This window comes from Corvus moneduloides, chromosome 24, assembly GCF_009650955.1.
Source record: "Corvus moneduloides isolate bCorMon1 chromosome 24, bCorMon1.pri, whole genome shotgun sequence".
Classification (NCBI taxonomy): domain Eukaryota; kingdom Metazoa; phylum Chordata; class Aves; order Passeriformes; family Corvidae; genus Corvus; species Corvus moneduloides.
In genome coordinates, this window is record NC_045499.1 from 4,979,677 (window position 1) to 4,999,498 (window position 19,822).

Below are 19,822 nucleotides of genomic sequence, written 5' to 3' on the forward strand. Positions count from 1 at the left end.
CTGCCGGTGCCTCCTGCCCGGGTTCCTTCCCCATCCATTCCTGGAACCCCAAAGCCATCCCGGAGGATCCGCACCGGGACCGGGACCCCCCCCCGCTACACCTGCAACTGCACCCCACTTCCTCTCCATCCACATCCATCCACATCCATCCACATCCATCCACATCCATCGGTATCCATCCGTATCCATCCGCCCATACCCTGAGCCCCTCCGCCATCCCGAGGGGCTCCGCACAGCCCCCACTCCCTCCCTTTGGGGTTAAAAAGGATGAGGACGCCACGCACGGGATGAGCTGGCAGCACCCAAGGCTCCAGGCGGGATGGATCCCCTCGGGATGACCTCTCCAGGCACTGACTTCCGCAGGGATTCACAGCTGGGCTGGGAAGAGGTTTTTGGGGGTGAAGGCAGAGCGGGATTTTCCCGCTGGCAGAGCCCCCGCTGCTCCCGGACGCGGCTTCATTATCAGAGGAAATAACAGCGTCACATGGCCGCGAGAGGAGAATGCCCCCTCCAAAGCTCCCGGCTGGCCGTGCCTGAAATCAGCTCAATGGACCATGGAGACCTGGGGAAAATCATTTAAGGAAGGGGAGGGGGGCGGAGGGGACAAAAAAACCCCGCCAGGCAGTTTCCCGTGTTTCTAAAAATAGCGCGAGCCCTGTCAGTGTTAATAGGATGGGCATAATTGCTGCCGCGCTTTGCCGGGCTGAGCGCGGCCTAATTGCTCGGCCGGAACGATCTAATCCGGGGTAGCGGTGCCCCGCAGGCAGGGCCGCCGCATCCAGCGGGAAATTGCCCCTGGAGCAGGCGATTAGAGGTGTTAATAAACCCGGCTTAAGGGGCCCGGCAGCGGCACCGAGAGCGGCTCTGGCGGATTTTTCCTTCCGCTGCTTGAAACGAGTGCGCGGAATTGGAATAGAAAGGGATCCACGAAAAAATACCCTGGTTTAGGCCAGGCTGAGAGTTTTCCAGCTGAGGGGCTGTGGCAGAAGCCGCGGTGGGGGCTGAAGTCACCTTTCACATCTTCCCATCCTCTCGAGTCTTCTCCAGCCCAGAGCCTTGGCGGTGGAGAACAGGTTTGGAAATTTCCAAGTGGAATTTCGCTGTGCTGGGAAGGGGAGAGGAGGCTCTTGCCGGCATCTCTGCGCACCCTGAACGTCGTGGATGTAGCTCCAGCCCTGACCTGAGCAGATTCCCTCTTTTCTGAGGGTCTCTCCCATCCCTCCCTGCCGCCGCTTCCCAGCTCCTGGGGTTTCCTGTGCTGATGAGCGGCTGCTCCGGGCGTACTCAGGAAACGCTGCAGGAGAGGAGATATTCGTCCCTTCCCTCCACCCCCCGGCCCTGAAGAGCCGCTGCCACCACCCCCGTGTTGGAGGCGACAGAGAAAACCCACCACATCCCACCCACAGGAGCCTGAATCTTCCCACCCCCGGCACCGCCGGGGTTGTGCATCCCAGCACGAAGAGGTTTAAACACTCCGCGGCTGCAGAGAACCTCCCAGGAGGGACAAACATCCGCCCCAGACCCATCGCCTCCGCTCTGGGGTTGCCGTGGGGCAGGGCAGGGATGAGGATCCGGGCTGGGAGCAGAGGGGAGGCTGCTGGAAGGGTCACACAGCAGCCACCGGCTCGGTGCTGGCAGGAGAATCCCCCTCCCAACCATCCCTGCAGCTGAGAGGGAATTTGTCAGCTCTGGGAGCTCTTCATCAGCAGTGGAATTTCCAGCACTGGGAATTCATCACCAGTCCCTGCTGGCTGCAGCACTGAGGGTGAGGAGCTCCTGCCAGCAGCTGCTCTTCCATGGGGAGACCCTGACTCGCTCTAGGCTCTGCTCCAGGAGCAGCTTTCCCTGAGGATCATGGCACTCCCAGCACCTAAACTGGTCAAACTGGAGGCGAGACCGTGTTCCCTTGGCGTTGGGAGCACTCGGATTCACGGCAGCACTGGGAATGTCCCCCCCAGCTGGCAGCACTGCCCTGTCCCTCCCTTCAGGCCGGCTGGCACAGGGCTGGCAGCTCCAGGGGCATTTCCACATCCAGGGCAGAGACAAAACTCTGGCTTTTCATGGAAGCAGGCCCTGGGACATGAACCACCTTCCCGTGTGACACAGTCCCCTCCCCACAGAGCCCCCGCAGAGCTGAGGCGCAGCCCCGTCCCTGTCCCCAAGGGGACATCCAGGGGTCCTGAGACCGCCCCATCTGCAGAAAGAGCTTTGCAGAGCCCTTGATTTGCCCACAGGAGGTGCGGTGGCAGGAGCTGGGAGGGGGCTGCACCCTTATGGGATGGAAGGACACAGACGCAGTGGTGGCTCCTGGCAGAGCGACATTTGTGGCCCAGTTCTCCAAACAAAGGTTTCTGATCCCCCCCTCAGCAAGACCCAGCCCCACTCAGCCTCCTGTTGCTTTAAATTGTTTAATGTTAAAGTCAAGAAGAGAGAGACAGGGCTAACACCAGCTAAAACTATCATTAAACACTGATTATTCCCCCTCCCCCCCCAGTTAAGGAACAGCACAAACCGTCTCGGCCCATCCCTCAGCCACACCAGCAGCAAATCACCGTGTGCTGGTCCTGCTATTGCACATCGTCCCCAAAACGCCCGGAGGGGCCGCTCCGGCCGCAGGATCCCGCTCGCATTCCCAGAGCCGCTCCAGGCTCAGCTCTCGGCAGCAGGAGAGGCTCCCGGGAAGCAGCGCGGGGGTTTGGGAGTGGGAGCAGGCGAGGTTCGCAGTGACGAGAGGGGAGGTGGCAGAGCTGGAAGGAAGCTGCTGTTCCCTCACTCGCGCTTCCAATCGCTGCTTCCCGGGGCTCCTCCTGCCCCCGGGCTGGTTCTCCACACCCACTCCCGGCCCCCCCGGCCCTCCCCGGGTGGTCAGCGGGCGGTGGCGAAGCCGATGCGGTTGTGGCGCCGGTCGAATTTGGTGTAGTAGTGGCCGATGAAGGTGGCCCCCAGGATCCAGAGGGGACCGGCCGGAGGGGGGATGTCCAGCCCGGAGAAAGCCACCACGCACACGTCCTCGCCGTACTGGGATTGCTGCGAGAAGGAGACCCGCAGGGTGATGGAGGTGGTGGGAGGAGGAGGGTCCCTGTGTCACCTGTGCCCCAGCTCCACGATGTTCCTTCCTCGGGAATCACGGGATATCCCAAACAAGGATCATCGGGCCCAACTGCTTTCCCTGCACAGACATCCCCAAAATCCCACCCTGTGCCTGGGGGTGTTGTCCAAGCTCTCCGTGAGCTCTTGGTGACCACCTGCTGTTCTAGTGTCCACCCACCCTCGGGGTGAAAAGCCTTTCCTGATATCCAAATTCCAACAAAAAGGATCCCTGCCTGTCCCTGCTCACCCCAAATCCCCCCTAAACCACCCAAAGGAGCAGGGACAGCTTGCTCTGGTGCACGTGGACACTTCCAGCCAACAAGAGGATTTAGGGAAAACAAGGAGCATCATTCTGGGGCTGATTTCGGCTGATTTTGGGGATCCAGGACACACAGGATGCCTCAGGAGGGCTGCACTCACCCGCAGGACGTAGGCTGGGCCGCTGAGGCCATAAACCTTCCCTCCCAGGTGGAAGGAGATGTTGGGCAGCTGAGGCACCTGCTCGCAGTCCACCACGTACTGCAGGAGGAGGGGACAGCGCTGGCACGGGGGACAGGCAGCCAGCGGGGACACGGAGCGGGGCTGGCGGTCACTCACCTCTCCTTCGGCCACCTCGGCCGCCCCAATGGCTTTCATGAGCACGGACACGGGCCCGGCGGGGCCGGTGATGTAGGAAGCCCCCGTGTCCACGGCCACCGAGCAGCCTTCCCTGCAGAACAGGATCTCGGCCCCTACGGACACCCTGGAGCGGGGAGGGTGGCCCTGAGTGTCCCGTGGTGACACCAAGGGTGCTCCCGGGAATGTCACATCCACCCCCAGCCAGGCATGTGCTGCTCCCGGCTTTTCCAGTGTGGAATCTGAGCTCCGTCACGTGCAGGGTTTATTTTTTGGGGATTTTTTTTTTTTTTTTCGGATGAAACAAAGCGGGATTGTTTCAGTGCCTCCCGCTCCTCCCGCGGGACGAACGGGGGTTAAACTCTTCCAACTGTAGCTCCCAAGTGGAATCTCAGCCCACGGTGCCACCCCCTCTGCATTCCCAGCTGCTCCCGGCTCCTTGCTGAGCCTGGAGGAGCCCACCCCGCTCCTCTCCAGACGGGGGAAAAGCATCCGGCAGCAAAAACATCCTCCTTGGAGCGCCTTCCCTGAAGTCCCACCCTCACACAGCCGCGGGGGCTGCGGGATGCAGCCTTGGAGCTGCCAGTGCTGGGCTAATGTTGGATTCGATGGCCCCAGAGGCCATTCCCACCTAGATAATCCCGGCTTTTTGTGATTCCCCGCATCCCCGGGCCATCCAGAGGCTCTCCCCGCCCTCACCCCTTCATGCTGATCTGCCAGAAGCCGCTCCTGCTGACGTTCAGGTAGTGGAAGTCCCCGGTGTAATAGGCGGGGTCGCTGCCTCCCAGGATGATTTCCCCGCCGGCTTTCAGAGGAGCGTTCCTGGCGTGCCCAACACAGCGGGAGTGATTCCCCTTCCCCCCAAAATCCCAGCCCAGCAGCTGGAGCGGCGTCAGCGCAGAGCGGGGACAAAGGGGTGACACATGCAGGGCTCCGGGTGGGTGTGGGGGCTCCTGAGGGGAGCAGGAATGCGGGAAGGGCATCCTGGGGCTGGCAGAGGAATCAGGGGACCCCGGGGGGCACGGCGGGGCTGGCAGTGGGTGCCCTCGGGAGCGCTCGTGCTTTGGGTCTTCTTACTTGGAAGCGCTGCAAAGAGAGGGATGCTCCGTGAGGCTCCGGGAGCAGCGGTGTCCCCAGGGAGCCCAGGGGACACAGGTGGCACCCAGAAGCCCGGGGGACTCCAGTGGCATCCAGCTGCCCCTAAATCCAGCAGCACCGAGTGGGATTTAGGGGGGTATTTGGGGTCTCTCTGTCACTGCGCGGTTCCAGGTTGATGTTTCTGGGGCCAGTGGGGAGTGCTGGGGTGGGGAGCAGAATTCCTGCTCCTCCTCCCGCTGCTCCAGTGGGTTTGGGGATGCGGGGAGGAGCACAGCAGCTTGGGGCAAGAAACGGACGGAGGTTTGGCTGCTGGTGCAGGGGTTTTTAAAGAGAATTTTTTGGGGGGGAGGGTTAATTTTTTAAAAAATTTTGCCGGTGGAAAAGCCCCTCCAGGCTGGGATTGCTCCAGCCCCTCTCACCGAGCTGGTGGCCGTACAGTGACAGTGACAAACGAGCTGGGAGCGGCCACTCCCTGCCCGGCAGCTCCGGATCAGCGTCCACTCTGCTCTGCCTCTTGTGCTGCCTCATTCCACCCCAGCTCCTCCAGGATCCTCCATTTCCCTCCCAGTGCAGATCCTCCAGCATCCCCCATCTCCTCCCCTCTTCTCCCTCTCCAGCTCCTCCAGGATCCTCCATCTCCCTCTTTCCCTCCCACGCCAGCTCCTTTACGATCCCCTTTTTCTCTCCCTCTCTCCCGCCCCAGCTCCTCCAGGATCCTCCCTCTCCCTCCCACCCCATCTCCCCCAGCCCCTCCACGGCTCTCCCCCAACCCCAACCCACAAACCCATCCCCTCCGTGGTTGGGACCCCTTAAAACCCGACCCCGCAGGCGTCCCCGGCTCCTCCGGCACCCACCGGCTGTAGTAGACGGAGAACACGTCCTCCTTGAGGATCTGCTGGGCCAGGATGCGGTCGAAGACGGGGGTGATGCCGTCGATGGCCTGGCTGGGGTAGCCCATGCCCAGCACCCCGTCGAACCGGGCGAAGATGAAGGGGAAGGCGGGCAGCGCCGTGGCCTCGGCGAACACCTGGATGATGGGGATGTCCGACACCTGCGGGGGGCACGGGGGGCATTGCAGGGCACTGGGAGGGCTGAACCCAGCCCCCCCCAAAAAAACCCCCCCACGTGTCTCCTGGCTGAGCCAGCGGCTCCGGGTGTGTGGATTTTGTGGATTTTGTGGATTTTGTGGATTTTGTGGATTTTGTGGATTCCAGGGCTCACCATGACGATGTCCTGGCTGAGGACGCCTTTGACGCTGCCGGTGCCGTAGCGGATGGCGAAGCCGGTGCCGTTGGCGATGTAGGTGCGCGACTTGGAGGAGTCGTAGCGGCTGTGGGACACTGGGAACGGGGGAAAAGGGGCATCCCAGAGGGGCACAGAGCATCTCTGCTCTCCCCAAAATCCCCTGGGGTGTAATGAACCTACCCCGCCTCAATGCCAGGGGTTGGGATATCAACAGAGAGACCCCCCCATGAAAAAATCTGTCAAAAAAGAGACCCTCCCCCCCCAGCCCTCTCTGAGCAGCCCGGGGGTCGCTGAGGTTTTGTGGGGTCAGCCCCAGCCCCGGCCGTGCCCCCCTACTCACCACAGGCGCTGTAGAGGGGGGAGCACTTGTAGGATGGCACCCACAGGTTGGCCGAGCCCGTGTCAAACACCACCTTGAAGGTCTGCGCGGGGGTCCCGATGCTGATCTCACCGAAATATTGGGTCTGCAGGGGACGGGGAGCATCCCTGGGGCGCAGCTCGGGCGGGGAGAGGGCTCCCACCGAGCCGAGCTGGGGCTGCCGGGTGACATCGGGGTGACATCGGGGTGACAAATCCTCCCCCGGGCGGGGACACACTCACGTCCAGGTAGTTGGTGAGGAGGGTGGGAGCGGTCCCGTTGCGGGGACCGTCCCCTCCGCCGCGTGTGCCCCTGCGCAGCTCCGGGAACACCTCCCACACCTTCACCCCCATCTCGTGCAGCGTCTGGCGGATGGAGGGCATCCTCCGCAGCGCGATCCTGGGGGGCAGGACGGGGCTGGGATCCTCCATCTCCCTCTCTCCCTCCCACCCCAGCTCCTCCAGGATCCCCTATCTCTTTCCTTCCCACCCCCAGCCCCATCCACGGCTCTCCCCCAACCCCAAGACACAAACCCGTCCCCTCTGTCATTGCGACACCCTAAAACCCGACCCTAAAGCCCTCTGGCACCTTCCAGCGGCATTCCCTGCCTCGGGAACTCCAGGCGGGTGGCTCTAGATGGCAGCAGCTCCCCGCCGCTCCCCCTCTGGGTCCCGCTCCCACCGCAGGATGCGCCCGAGCCCACCCAGGATGGGGATACCGACGTGGGTGGGGGCGGCAGGAGGGACCCGAGCTCGGCCCCAAAGTCGCTGCACCTCGGTTGTTTGGGATTCGGGGCGCTCCCAAATTATTTAGGTCGGGAAAGACCCCCTACTCCGGGCTCATGGAGTCCCACCATGACCATGCGGTGCTCGAGGAAGAGGAGTGAGGAAGAGCAGAAGAGGAGGAAGAAGGGGGTTCCCAGAGCCCCTCACCCTCCGCTCCAGCCCCCGGGGAAAAAAGGGGGGGACAGCACCGTGAGGGCCACACGGACCCCGGCTACCTCTGCAAAGCCTGGGCTGGCCAGGGGACTAAAGCGGCGCCCCAGGTGACGGCCAAGAGCAGCAGGTACCGCTGCAGCCTCCCGCTGGGTCCCGCCGGCATCGTGTCCTCCCCTGTCGCCTCCCTGCCGGCAGCTCCGTCCCGTCCCATCCCGGAGGGGAGGATGCTTTTATAGCCCGGGATCCTCCATCCCGGCGGGTTTCTCCTCCCCTGGCAGGGGGAGGGCTGGGAATCCCATGGATGACACCGGGCAGGTGGCCGGGACAGTCCCCGCGGAATGGGACAAGGGGAGCTGCGGGTGTCTGGGAGATGGGATCCCACATTCCTTGGGGTTAATTGCTCCCCAGTTACTCCAGCACGGCGTGTGAAGGGCACAAATCCCTGCTGGTGCCAGCTGGGAGCTGCTGGGGGTGCTGGTGGTGGTGGTGGCACAGGTCAGGGTGACAGCCTGGCCAAGGAGGTGTCCCCAGGCTCCACCTGCGGAGGAATGACGGGATTTTCCCCAAGGGAATGGAATCGGCAAAGGACACTCGGCCATGACCCTGTTGGGGACATGGACACACCAAGGGAAGACCCCCCAGCCCCCTCTGCCCTTTTGGGGGATGCTCTGGGGAACCCCCCCAGGCCCAGCTCTGTTAAACCAGGGCTGGAGCTTGGAGCAGAGAACAGCCAAACTCATCACAGCTGCTCCGTATGGGATCAGATCCTGGTGTTTGGGAAGGGAGATGTTGCTCAGAACCCTCAGGAGCTTCCAGCTGCACCCCTGCCCCTCACTCCAGGTCGCTGTGTCCCCCCTGGCAGTGCCCAGACCAGGGTGGTGGGTGCTGGATCAGCCCCGTGGGTGCTGCATCAGCCCCGTGGCTCCCAGGGACTTCTGACCTTGGGAATCTCGGTAGGAAATGACCCTAAAGGCAACAAAAATGTTCCTGGATGAACCCCGAGGACACATTCGCCCCCACCCCCAGCCCCACAATCCCCCTCCCGTGGGGTGGGATTTATTCAGGGCACTTCTGTCACCCCTCCGGGGGCCACCCCACAAGCTACAACCAACTTTCCCCCAAAACTGGAGGTTGAACGCCTCATTCCCTGTGGGATTTTTGGCCGCCAGGGCACCGCTGACCCCGGCAGGCCCCAGGGCTCAGCCCCACGGGGCTGTGCCCCCATCCCTGACGTCTTTTCCCACGCAGGACCCCTGTCCCTGCGTCACTCCGGGCAGCCTCGTGGCCCGGCGCAGGTTGCGGGGGAGGCAGCGGGGTCAGGAGCCTCAGCGACGTGAGAGGGCCTGGCAGGGAGCCAGCGGCCATAAATCCCTTCCCGGGCATCCCACGGGCTCTGCCGGCTTTGCCAAGCTCCGTTCCCCACAGGAAAAGCCGCGGGTGCAGAGGGACTTCAAAGGAAAAGGGACGAGTCCGCTGGGGAAGGGGGTCCCGGGATGTGGGGCCGGGGGGGATCCGGCGGTTCCAGCCCCTTCTGATCCAGGGGAGCCACAGCTGCAGCATCCCTGAGGAATGTGGGATGCTCTGGGCATGGCTTTGTCCCGGGGACACAGGTGGACCCTTCTCCTGTTGGGAAACCAGAGTGGGATGAGCTGGGAAGTGCTGTGGGATAGGGGAAGCAGAGAGGCACAGCCCTTCTCTGCCACTGGGACGGCCCCACAACCCCCTTGGATATGAAACTGATGGAAACCAAGGAAAACCAACTTCCCCAAATCCATCAGAGAGCTGAGGGCTGCTGCCTTGGGGTGGCCTCTAGGGTGGCTGTCCTCGCTCCCAGCTCCGGGCTCCGGGATGTTCCCAGCACAGGACACCTTCCCCGTGCTGGGAAACCCCCCCCAAGGAATTTCCCAGTCCCCTCTGGCAGCCTGGAGCGGGGATCAGCAGGAGCTGCACTGGAAAAGGGTTAAAATCCCTGGAAAAGGGGTTTTGTGGGGGGTTAGAGGGAGAGGGACACGGGAGGGACGGGGACAGGGACATCAGGCAGCTCTGGGACAATGCTGGGTTCATTCCCAGCCCTTCAGATCCGCAGGGAAGATCCTTAACTCTTCCCGCGCAGTCCCAAAACATCCCTTGACTTGAATTTTCAACCACAGAAGGTTCCAGGGCATTAGGGAAAAGCAGAAATGCATGGATTCATGGATTTCCATGTGGGGAACCTGCTGGATCCAGAATCCACTGGATCCATGTGGGGAACCTGCTGCATTTCACTCCAAAATCCCAGGGTTATATCGGATTACGGATCCTACAAAGAGCAGCTCATCTGGAAGCAGCAGGGAAATGCTCCTCAGTTTTGGAAATGCTTCCCAATTTTCCTGCCTGCTTTCCAGGGAGTTGAATGATTGGGAAAATGGAAGGAAAACGCTTCCCAGAGAGAAACAATCCCGATGGATAAATTCATTCCTCTCTCCTGGGCGCTTTCCTTAAAATCAAATCCAGGATTTTTAGCACTTCCCGCTCCAAACGGAATCATCGGGAAGTTTGGCTGAACAGCTTTGATTTCTTGAGGGATCTTTTGGAGCAGCACAAGAAAAAGGAGGAGAATTTCTGCCCTTCCCTGACATTTTCCAGCTTTTCTAATCCCAGAATTCGCTGCTGGTGAAAAACACAAGAGGCTCGTGAGGATCCTTATCCCGGGTGACGGAAAAGCTCCGGCGTAAAAACAACTTTTGGGAAGGGCTTAGGGGAGGCTCTGGATGGCACCGGCACCGGGGGAATTCGGGGATTGACGTCAGGGCAAACTCAGAGCTTGTGCTTGACACCAAAACCCTGCCAGAGAGAGGATTTACGGAGCCGGGGGGAAAACATTCCCAGCAAAAATCTTCCGGAGAGGAGCTGTGGCTGAGGGAGTTCACAGCCATTCCCTATGGATCTTCTGAGCCTGGAAAAGCTGTGGCTGCCCCATGGAAGTGTTCGGAGCAACCTGGGATGAGGGAAGGTGTCCCTTGGGAGGTTTTGGGATAGGATGGGCTTTAAGATCCCTCTGAACCCAAACTTTTCTGTGATTCCATGATCCCTCGATGCCATCCAGGGAATCTCCTCATCCTTGGCTTGGTTTTCCCAGCAGGGTGAGGTGGTGGCACCTTCCATCACCTGGGCACATTTCCTGCTCCTCCTGATTCCACACGGATGGGGGCCCTAAACCTCAGGAACCTCCTCATCCTGCACACGCTGCCTCTGGGAATCTTCCTCTTCCTTCCGGTGAAGGCCTAGAAATGAATCCTCAGCAGGAAAATCGGGAATTTTTTGGCTGTAGCAAAGCAAAGACAGGAATGGAGGCACTGAGGAGGCTCCGACCCTCCAGGAATCTTATTTTCCCTTCCATCAAAGCACCCAAAAACTGTGATCTCCTTCCTTGGGCCGGGATTTGGGTGCCCAAACGAGCCCAGAGCCGCTCCCAGCCTTGGTTTCACCTGGAGCACACCTGGGCCAGTGGCATCGGGCACAGCCGGGTGACAGCAGGCACAGAGCCACCAGCTCCCGTCGGGCTCCAGAGGGAACAGGTTCAGCTCAAACTCCTTAATTAATTCCTGCACGTTAAGGAGGGCTCTCGGAGCAGGGAGCAGCTTTGATGTGATTGCTTTTGGGTTTAATTAAACTCCAGCTTCCCCAGCGCTCCCGGAAACCTGGCTGGGATCCACCTCAGCTGGTGGAGATGCCGAGTTATCCGACCTGTTCTCCTGGGGAGAGGAATTTCGGCAGCCTGGGCAGAAGAACTCCTTCAAAACCCCCCGAGGTGAAGCCGGGGGAGCTCCTGCCGTGGAGGTTTCCCTGTGAACATTCCCTGATCCGGCTCTGGATCATTCCCTGGAGTATCCTGGGTCCTTCTGGGTCCTCCTGGAGCAGGGATGAACGCAGGGGATACCCAGGAATTGGGCGCTGGGATGTTCCTCTGGCTCAAATCCCAGTGCCCACCACTGGAAATGCCCCCCAGCTCCATCCCTCAGGTCCAGCTCATCCCAAAGGGAATGGGATTACAGGAAAAGCAATTCCTGGTCCGTGATGCTGACAGAGCTCAGCTCCAGGCCCCCTCCCAGCCCAGAACCCCTCATTAATTAATTAATTAGTTAATTACCAACCTGTTTGCTGTTTCAGGGTGGCTGAGCCTGGCCGGGGTGATTGCCTGGGCCCTGCCCAGGTCAGATGTTAATGGGGTTGGAGGGGTGTTTTCCTAACCCCCTCCCCATGCCCTCATCCCATGGGATGCATGGGAAGGCAGCGCCACAGCCGTGGCTCAGTGACAGGGATGTCCCAGGGCTGGCCAGGGAAGGTCCCTGTGCCACCTCCAGCCATGGCAAGGTCCCTGTGCCATCTCCAGCCACGGGAAGGTCCCTGTGCCACCTCCAGCCACGGGAAGGTCCCTGTGCCATCTCCAGCCACGGGAAGGTCCCTGTGCCATGGCCATGAGAAGGTCCCTGTGCCATCTCCAGCCATGGAAAGGTCCTGGTGCCACCTCCAGGTAAGGGAAGGTCCCTGTAAAGGTCCCTGTGCCACCTCCAGCCACAGGAAGGTCCCTGTGCCACCTCCAGCTAAGGGAAGGTCCCTGTGCCACCTCCAGCCATGGAAAGGTCCCTGTGCCACCTCCAGCCACAGCCACGGGAAGGTCCCTGTGCCATGGCCATGAGAAGGTCCCTGTGCCACCTCCAGCCATGGAAAGGTCCCTGTGCCACCTCCAGCCACAGCCACGGGAAGGTCCCTGTGCCATGGCCATGAGAAGGTCCCTGTGCCACCTCCAGCCATGGGAAGGTCCCGGTGCCACCTCCAGCCATGGAAAGGTCCCTGTGCCACGGCCATGGAAAGGTCCCTGTGCCACCTCCAGCCACAGCCACGATGCCTCCTGGTGGCACCGGGAGGTGCCAGTGCCGGGACAAGCCCCGAGCCACGGGAAAGGAGCCGAGTCTGAGCTCACTTTCAGGCATTTTTTTATTAAATTAAATCTTCCACAGAAAAGAATTAAATAAGTGCAAGAATTCCAGAATCCAGCCTGGCACAGCCCTTGGACCCCGGAGCCTGGCTCAGGAGCTCCGTGGCACAGTGAGGGGACACCGTCCCTGCTGGGGAGGGGGTCTGGCCAGCACTGAGGGTCCTGGGGACAACAGAGCCACCAGTTCTCGGGGACAGCCGCACCCAGGGCTCTCACCCTGTCCCATCGCAGCCACTCAGCCCGGAACTGGTCAGGTCACACCATGGAGCCGCTGTCCCCCATGTTCCGCAGGAGCTGAGACGGGGACAGACCGGGATTAGCAGAAAAATCCACCCGTGCAGCCTCGGGGACACCGCGGTGACATTCCCGGGGCAATCCCATCCGTGGGGATGGATCCCAGCAGGGATTGCCCACCCCGAGGGGCACAGGGGGATGGATCCCACTGGGGACTGAAGGCCCCGAGGGGCACAGGGGGATGGATCCCACCAGGGATTGCCCACCCCAAGGGGCACAGGGGGATGGATCCCACTGGGGACTGAAGGCCCCGAGGGGCACAGGGGGATGGATCCCAGCAGGGATTGCCCACCCCGAGGGGCACAGGGGGATGGATCCCACTGGGGACTGAAGGCCCCGAGGGGCACAGGGGGATGGATCCCACCAGGGATCGCCCACCCCAAGGGGCACAGGGGGATGGATCCCAGCAGGGATTGAAGGCCCCGAGGGGTCCCCAGCCCCTTCTCACCTGGCTCAGCAGAGGGATGTTTGCCAGCGAGCCAAAAAACCCGAAAGCCACCGGGAAGAAGCTCCTGTGTGGATACAAAAGACCCTGCTGAGCTCCTGGGAGCATTCCAAAGGATCCTATCCCGAGGATCCCATCCCGAGGATCCCATCCCACACCAGAAGAGGGAGATGAAGCCGTAGCCCTCCAGCAGCATCCCCAGGATCGGCCAGCGCATGAGGACCACGATGAGCCCCCCGAAAAAGAAGCTGGTGCCCTTCAGCTTGGACCGCTGGAAGAAGAAGGTGAAGGTCCTCCGGAAGCCGATGATGAAGACCAGGCCAGAGAGGAAGAGGAGCTGGGAGGAGGAAGGAGAGGAGAGGGTCAAGGCAGCTCCTTGATCCGGCTGTGGGCACCCCCGGCCTGGCCCTACTCACATTCCCAAAAGCCATGAGCACCGAGTCGAAGTACAGGAGGATCCCAAAGAGGAGGAAGAAGAGGCCGAAGCCGACCAGGCCCACTCCGATCTCTGTGGAGAGCAGGAGAGCAGAGCTGAGGGCTCAGCTCCGCACCTCAGACCCCGTATCAGCACCTCCCTCTCCCGTTCCTTCCCAAAAATCCCCTTTGGATTTGCCTCCAAAGCTCAGGAACAGCCTTTGCACCCAGGCCAGGCCTGGAGGAGGCTGTTGGTGCCCCAGAAGTCCCTGAGGGCACCGGATAAATCATAAACCACGGGGGAAAAATCAGCGGGAAAACCGCATCCAGCCTTTCCCCGAGCAGCAGCAGCAAAAGCTGGAGATGATCCCAGGATGATCCAGGAAATCCTCCCGGTCCCCAGCCCTCCCTGCTCCTCCCCACGTCCCCTTTTCCATCTCACCCTGCCCCAACCACCCCATCCAGCAGCTCCCAGCTGGGACTCAGAGCTGCCAAACGTCCCCACGGAGCTCCCGGATCCCGCAGGGACGGGAATTCCCGCCGGGACACGGCCACGGCGCGGCTGCTTACGCTGGAAGTCGCTCAGGGACACCATCTTGGTGGTGGTGACAGGGCTGGGCGAGGCCGGGCGAGGGTGGCCCCGCTGCCAGAGTGACCCTTGGAAAAGCCCTTTAGTCCCCACGTCATCCTGGGAATGATTAACGACCCCGGGAACGCCCACGGCACCTCCTCCGGGGGGGACACGGTGGCTCTATGGGGGACATGGTGGCTTCAGAGGGACGTGGTGGCTTCAGAGGGGACATGGTGGCTTCAGGGGGGACATGGTGGCTCCAGGGGGGATGTGGTGGCCCCAGAGGGGACACAGTGGCTCCAAAGGGGACACGGTGGCTCTATGGGGGACATGGTGGCTTCAGAGGGATGTGGTGGCTTCAGAGGGGACATGGTGGCTTCAGGGGGGACACGGTGGTTCCAGGGGGGATGTGGTGGCCCCAGAGGGGACACAGTGGCTCCAAAGGGGACATGGTGGCTTCAGAGGGATATGGTGGCTCCAGGGGGATGTGGTGGCTCCAGAGGGGACACGGTGACTCCAAGGGGGATCTGGTGGCTCCAGGGGGATCTGGTGGCTCCAGGGAGGGCATGGTGGCTCTATGGGGGACATGGTGGCTTCAGAGGGACGTGGTGGCTTCAGAGGGACGTGGTGGCTTCAGAGGGACATGGTGGCTTCAGAGGGATGTGGTGGCTCCAGGGGGACACGGTGGTTCCAGGGGGGATGTGGTGGCTCTATAGGGGACGCAGTGGCTCCAAAGGGGACACGGTGGCTCTATAGGGGACGTGGTGGCTTCAGAGGGACGTGGTGGCTTCAGGGGGGACATGGTGGCTCCAGGGGGACACGGTGGTTCCAGGGGGGATGTGGTGGCCCCAGAGGGGACACAGTGGCTCCAAAGGGGACATGGTGGCTTCAGAGGGATATGGTGGCTCCAGGGGGATGTGGTGGCTCCAGGGGGACACGGTAGCTCCAAGGGGGATGTGGTGGCTCCAGAGGGGACACGGTGACTCCAAGGGGGATCTGGTGGCTCTAAGGGGGACACGGTGGCCCCAGAGGGGACATGGTGGCTTTGTGGGGGACATAGTGGCTCCAGGGGAAACTGGTGGCTTCAGGGGGACACGATGGCTCCAAGAGGGACATGGTGTCTCCATGGGGATCTGGTGGCCTCAGGGGACGTGGTGGCTTCAGGGGGACACTGTGACTCCAGGGGGACATGGTGGCTTTAGAGGGACATGGTGGCTTCAGGGGGATGTGGTGGTTTCAGGGGGACACGGTGGCTCCAAGGGGGACATAGTGGCTTCAGAGGGATGTGGTGGCTCCAAGGGGGACACAGTGGTCCCACAGGATGTGGTGGCCTCAAAGAGGACACAGTGGCTCCAAGTGGGATCTGGTGGCTTCAGGGGGACACGGTGGCTCCAGGGAGGACACAGTGGCTCTATGGGGGACACGGTGGCTCCAAGGGGGACATGGTGGCCTCGCAGGGACGTGGTGGTCTCAAAGGGGATACGGTGGCTCCAAGGGGACATGGTGGCTTCCGGGGGCCATGGTAGCTCCAAGGGGGATGTGGTGGCTCCAAGGAGGACACGGTGGCTCCAGGGGGATGTAGTGGCCCCAGAGGGGACACAGTGGCTCTATGGGGGATCTGGTGGCTCTATGGGGGACGTGGTGGCTCCAAGGGACACGGTGGCTCTATGGGGGACGTGGTGGCTTGTGACCACCAGACCCGGCTGGTCCTGCCCCCCCTCCCAGCGGGATGAACTCCCTGGGATGGGATGGATCCCTAAAATAGGGAAAACCGGGGAGATTTTGGCTTCCTTGGGGCGGCCAAGTGGCACCGTGGGGACAGTGGAGGTCCCTGCAGCATCCTCAGAAGTCCCAACTCATGTGGATTCCTGTGGATCCCACGGATCCCACAGATCCCAGGCTGCCCCATGGGAGAGTTTTGGGAATGGCGCAGGTCCCGGGATTTGCCGGTTGGTGTGGGAATAGCGGCTCCAGCAGACCCAACACAGGGTCCCTGTGTCACCTCTGGCACCCCAGAGCCACCCAAACCCAGCTATTCCCAAAATTTATCCCCACTAACTGCCCGGGGACGGGAATTTCATCCCAAAATCAACCCTGGTGGGAAAACAAATCCCAAAAAAAGCCAGGGAGAGAGAGGAGGAGCTGCCTCCAGAGCCCCTTCAGCCTCCACCTGTCCAATCCAACATTAAAATCCACATCCAAAGTCCCCTCTGGAAAAAAGAAAAGACAGGAAAACGTCGTTGTTTCATAGATATTTTTATTTCTCTACCACTAGGAAAATATCCCAGAAAACCAAATCCCTCCCGCCCCACCCTCCCCGAATGCATAAATAGATTTATTTCCTCCTGATGCAAATCCTTTCCGGGTTAACGAGTCACTGGTTTATGAAGTGTTTATGAAAAATAATAACCAAAAATAAAATTAATTAATTAATTAATTAAGGTTTGGTTTCTTTCTTTTTTTTTTTTTTCCCTTTTTTTTTATTTTTTTTTTTTTCTCGTCTTTTTTTTCCTTTTTTTTTTTTAAATAAAATAAAATCGCGGCCGGGTCACACTTTGGGGACAGCGTCCGGTGGCTTTGGGATGGGAGCTTTGGGATCGTCTCTGGATCCCCGAGATGGGAATTGCTGCCCCACAGCCACCTCAGGATGTCCCCAAGGTGTCCCACAGTAAGGGGGGGTCTGCCCCGGTGTCCCGAGCTGGGGAGCTCGGGGGACACAGGGAAATAAACTCATCCTCTCTTCTTCAAACTTACAGTCTCTGTATATTTTATTTTAAATAAATTTGCTTTTCATAAAAGCAGAAAAAATAGATATATTTTTTAAATAGGTTTTTTTCCTTTTTTTTTTTCCTTGTTTTTTTTTTGGTTTTTTTTTTCCTTTCTTTCTTTCTTTTTTCCCCCCTTCCCCCTCTGATAAATTGGCAAAGAATTTGCTTTTTTCCTTGGCAGGAACAAACCCTGCGGAGAAGAGAGAGCTCGGCACGAGCTTTTCCCGGGAAAAGAAGAGGAAAAACCGAATATAGATATATATTATAAATGTAGAATTTCCATCAAACATATATTAAGGCATGTAAATAGCAAAATAAAGGGCCAGCTTTATGAGCTAAAGGGGCTGAGGGAGGCTCGGCTGCGGGATTTAGGGCTCCAGGGATCCTACAAGTATTGCTAAGACGGGGAGGATTGGGATGCGGGGCAGGGTCCTGGGGGGTGGGGTTTGGCATCAGCCCAGGAGGGACGGATGGGATTTGGGATCTGGGATTTGGGATTCAGCTCCTGGCTCCGTCCTCCCTGCCCACCCCAGCGCTGCCACCCTCACGTCCTTCCAGGGATTCTGCTTTTTCCCCACCCTCCAGGACAATAAAGAAAAGGGGGGATTTGCTACAGGAAACCCGAACCGCTGGAAGGGGCTGGAGAGCAACGGGAAGGGCTCGGGGGAGACGCGGGGAGGGATTTGCGGAGGGTGACAGCGGGACGGGGCAGCCAAGGTGACCCTGCTGTCCCCAAACCCCTCCTCAGCGCTGTCCCCACCCTCCAGAGGGGGGTCCCTGCTGACCCCACAGCTCCTTTATCCCACCGGGCACCCCAATTCCCTGCTCTGCTCCCCATCCCTGCCCAGAGCTCCTGCTCCGTGCTTGGAGAGCCCTTGGAGCGCCCTGGGCACCTCCGTGTCCCCACAGTGTCACCTCCATCCATCCTGTCCCCTTTTTCCTCCGGCTGAGCCACCAGCAGTGCCACAGATGGGTTCAAAATTGGGATCAGGGAAGGGAAACCATGCCCGAGGAGCCGAGGAGGAGCATCCAGGTGCGGTGGAAGGTTGGGAGCACCATCCGTGCTGGGGACAGGCCGGTCCCCACCCCAAGAACCCCTTCACAGACCTTGGGGGGACGTCCCAGGAGTCCTGTGCTCCCCGCTGGGCCGATGGCCGCTGTCACAGCTGTCCCTGTGGCCACTGACAGCCCTGGGGGCTCCTTGGGGACAACTCCCAGCCCCCACCCATCTCTTTGGGACGGGTCAGAGCCGCCGCTCCCGTCGGTGCCACATCTCCTGCGTGGTCCCGCCATCGGACGGAGGGAAGGGGGTCCGGGAGAACCGAGGACAGCGGCGAGAGGTTCGGTGTCACCTCAGGAGGGGACTAAAACGTGGCCCCGTGGAACTTGATGGCGCCGGCAGCAGCCAGGGCTTGAGCTGAGGAGGGGGGCAGGACAGGACAGAGAGGCTGAGCAGGGTGGGGTCCACCCTGTGCCCACCCCTTGTGGCAAACCCGGCGGGGATTTGGCTCCAAGGGAGCCGGGGGATGCTGGGACCCCCCGGATTTCATGCTGGGATCCCCTTTTCCACCCTGCACGGCCCCTTTGGCCTGGGCGGGGGGACGCTGGGTCCATGGAGGAGCCGGGGCTGACGTGGCTCGGGGGATGCGAGCGGGAGCGAAGGGATGGAGGGGATGACGTCAGAGAGAGAGGTGCTTACGTCACAGGCTCACACCCGCATGAGGTGGCTGCTGTCGGCGGCCCGGGGCGGCTCGGACGAGAGGGGGTTGGTCGGTGGAGTCGGGGAGGCTGGGGAGGTGGGAGGGCTGGGGGTAGCGCACTGAGCTGGAAACGAGAAACGGGAGAAGGGAGTGAAGGAGGCGGGCGGCGGGGAGGGCACGGCGGGGCTGGGCAGGGGCAGGGACAGCGAGGAAGGAGGAAGGAAAGGGGGGAAGCAAGCGCGGGTAGGGCAAAGAGTCACAGCTGGCAGGACAGAGCCACAGCTGGCAGGAGAAGCAGTCACAGCTGGCAGGACAGAGCCACAGCTGGCAGGAGAAGCAGCCACAGCTGGCAGGAAGGACAGAGAGCCACAGCTGGGCACAGCACGCACACGTGAGCTCCCGGCAGGGCTCCTCATGGACAAGGCATGGTGTGACACCACGGGCACGCGGGCACGGTGTGACACTGCGGTCAGCCAGGTAGGGGACGTCACCCTGCTCACCTGGGCAAGGTGTGCCAACACAATCCCCCCGGCATCAAGTGCCACCATGCACGGCCACGATGTGCCAGCCCATGCCACTGTAATTCTGCTGGCTATGGGGTGCCACCACGATCCCCTGGGCATGGGGTGTCACCAGAACCCCTGGGCATGGGGGGTCACCATGCTTGCTCAGCCACGCCGTGCCACCTCATGCCACCTCGTGCCACCTCATGCCACCTCATGCCACCCAGCCAGGCACTCCCACCCTCGCAAACGCTCCCAGCAAGGCGCTGGAAGCTGTGCCCGGCTGGAAGGGCTGCTCCATCCCAGCATCTCAGGGCAGGCAGCCCCAGGCGTGGCAGGAGCTGTTGGCATCACCTCTCCCACTGCTCAGGGATGCCCTGTCCCACGACTGCCCTCTCTCCTGCCCACTGACGCCTTGCCAAGCTGCCAAACCTGCACCTGCCTTCACCCTGCTGCCCTGCTGGCATCATTCTCCCAAGGATCTGCAGGATCCGACCCTCCGAGCCTCCCCGTTCCTCACCCGAGAGCATCCGGCCGCGGCGCGAGGCCTCGGCAGCCAGGGCACACGAGATCTCGATCCTCTTCTCCTGCTCCTGCAGCTGCATCTCGGGGTCCTGGGGGGTGTCCACCTCCCCCTCGCCCAGGGGGATGACGTTCTGCAGGCTGGGAATGGCACCTGGCATCAGCACCCCTGCCAGGACCCCTGGGGTGGGCTGGGAAGGGGGCAGAGGGGTGGGGGTTCCCCTGGGATGGGTGGGGAAGGGGTGGAGGTGGGTGGGTGGTCTTAGAATGGTCAGGGAAGGGG

General features: G+C 61.1%; 3 protein-coding genes across 23 annotated transcripts in view; all 3 read right to left on the reverse strand.

The window, feature by feature from the left end:
* Nucleotides 1-2,391: 2,391 nt before the first annotated feature.
* REN (renin) lies at nt 2,392-7,533 on the reverse strand. Of its 2 annotated transcripts, XM_032133070.1 has the most exons (10): nt 7,407-7,533; nt 6,649-6,805; nt 6,389-6,512; nt 6,025-6,143; nt 5,658-5,854; nt 4,783-4,791; nt 4,405-4,527; nt 3,688-3,832; nt 3,511-3,609; nt 2,392-3,027 (listed from the first exon to the last, which is right to left on the reverse strand). In XM_032133070.1, exons 1-10 carry the CDS (start codon nt 7,505-7,507, stop codon nt 2,866-2,868), a joined length of 1,236 nt encoding a protein of 411 aa, XP_031988961.1. In that variant the 5' UTR covers nt 7,508-7,533; the 3' UTR covers nt 2,392-2,865. The 2 variants fall into 2 exon arrangements, with proteins under 2 accessions (XP_031988961.1, XP_031988962.1); XM_032133071.1 differs by lacking the exon at nt 3,511-3,609.
* A 4,770-nt stretch (nt 7,534-12,303) lies between these two features.
* GOLT1A (golgi transport 1A) lies at nt 12,304-14,143 on the reverse strand. The gene is made up of 5 exons (XM_032133230.1): nt 14,046-14,143; nt 13,478-13,569; nt 13,220-13,398; nt 13,065-13,128; nt 12,304-12,616 (listed from the first exon to the last, which is right to left on the reverse strand). Exons 1-5 carry the CDS (start codon nt 14,068-14,070, stop codon nt 12,578-12,580), a joined length of 399 nt encoding a protein of 132 aa, XP_031989121.1. The 5' UTR covers nt 14,071-14,143; the 3' UTR covers nt 12,304-12,577.
* Nucleotides 14,144-16,529: 2,386 nt separating this feature from the next.
* PLEKHA6 (pleckstrin homology domain containing A6) overlaps nt 16,530-19,822 on the reverse strand; it is a 45,061-nt gene continuing 41,768 nt past the window's right edge. For 18 of the 20 annotated variants that reach the window (XM_032132810.1, XM_032132814.1, XM_032132809.1 and 15 more), the window contains 3 exons: nt 19,538-19,680; nt 18,514-18,638; nt 16,530-18,231 (listed from right to left, as the gene is read on the reverse strand). In XM_032132810.1, coding sequence (XP_031988701.1) covers nt 18,523-18,638; nt 19,538-19,680 — 259 coding nt within the window. In that variant the 3' untranslated portion in view covers nt 16,530-18,231; nt 18,514-18,522. The remainder of the gene's footprint in view (nt 18,232-18,513; nt 18,639-19,537; nt 19,681-19,822) is intronic. The other 2 variants (XM_032132813.1, XM_032132821.1) reach the window with 1 other exon arrangement.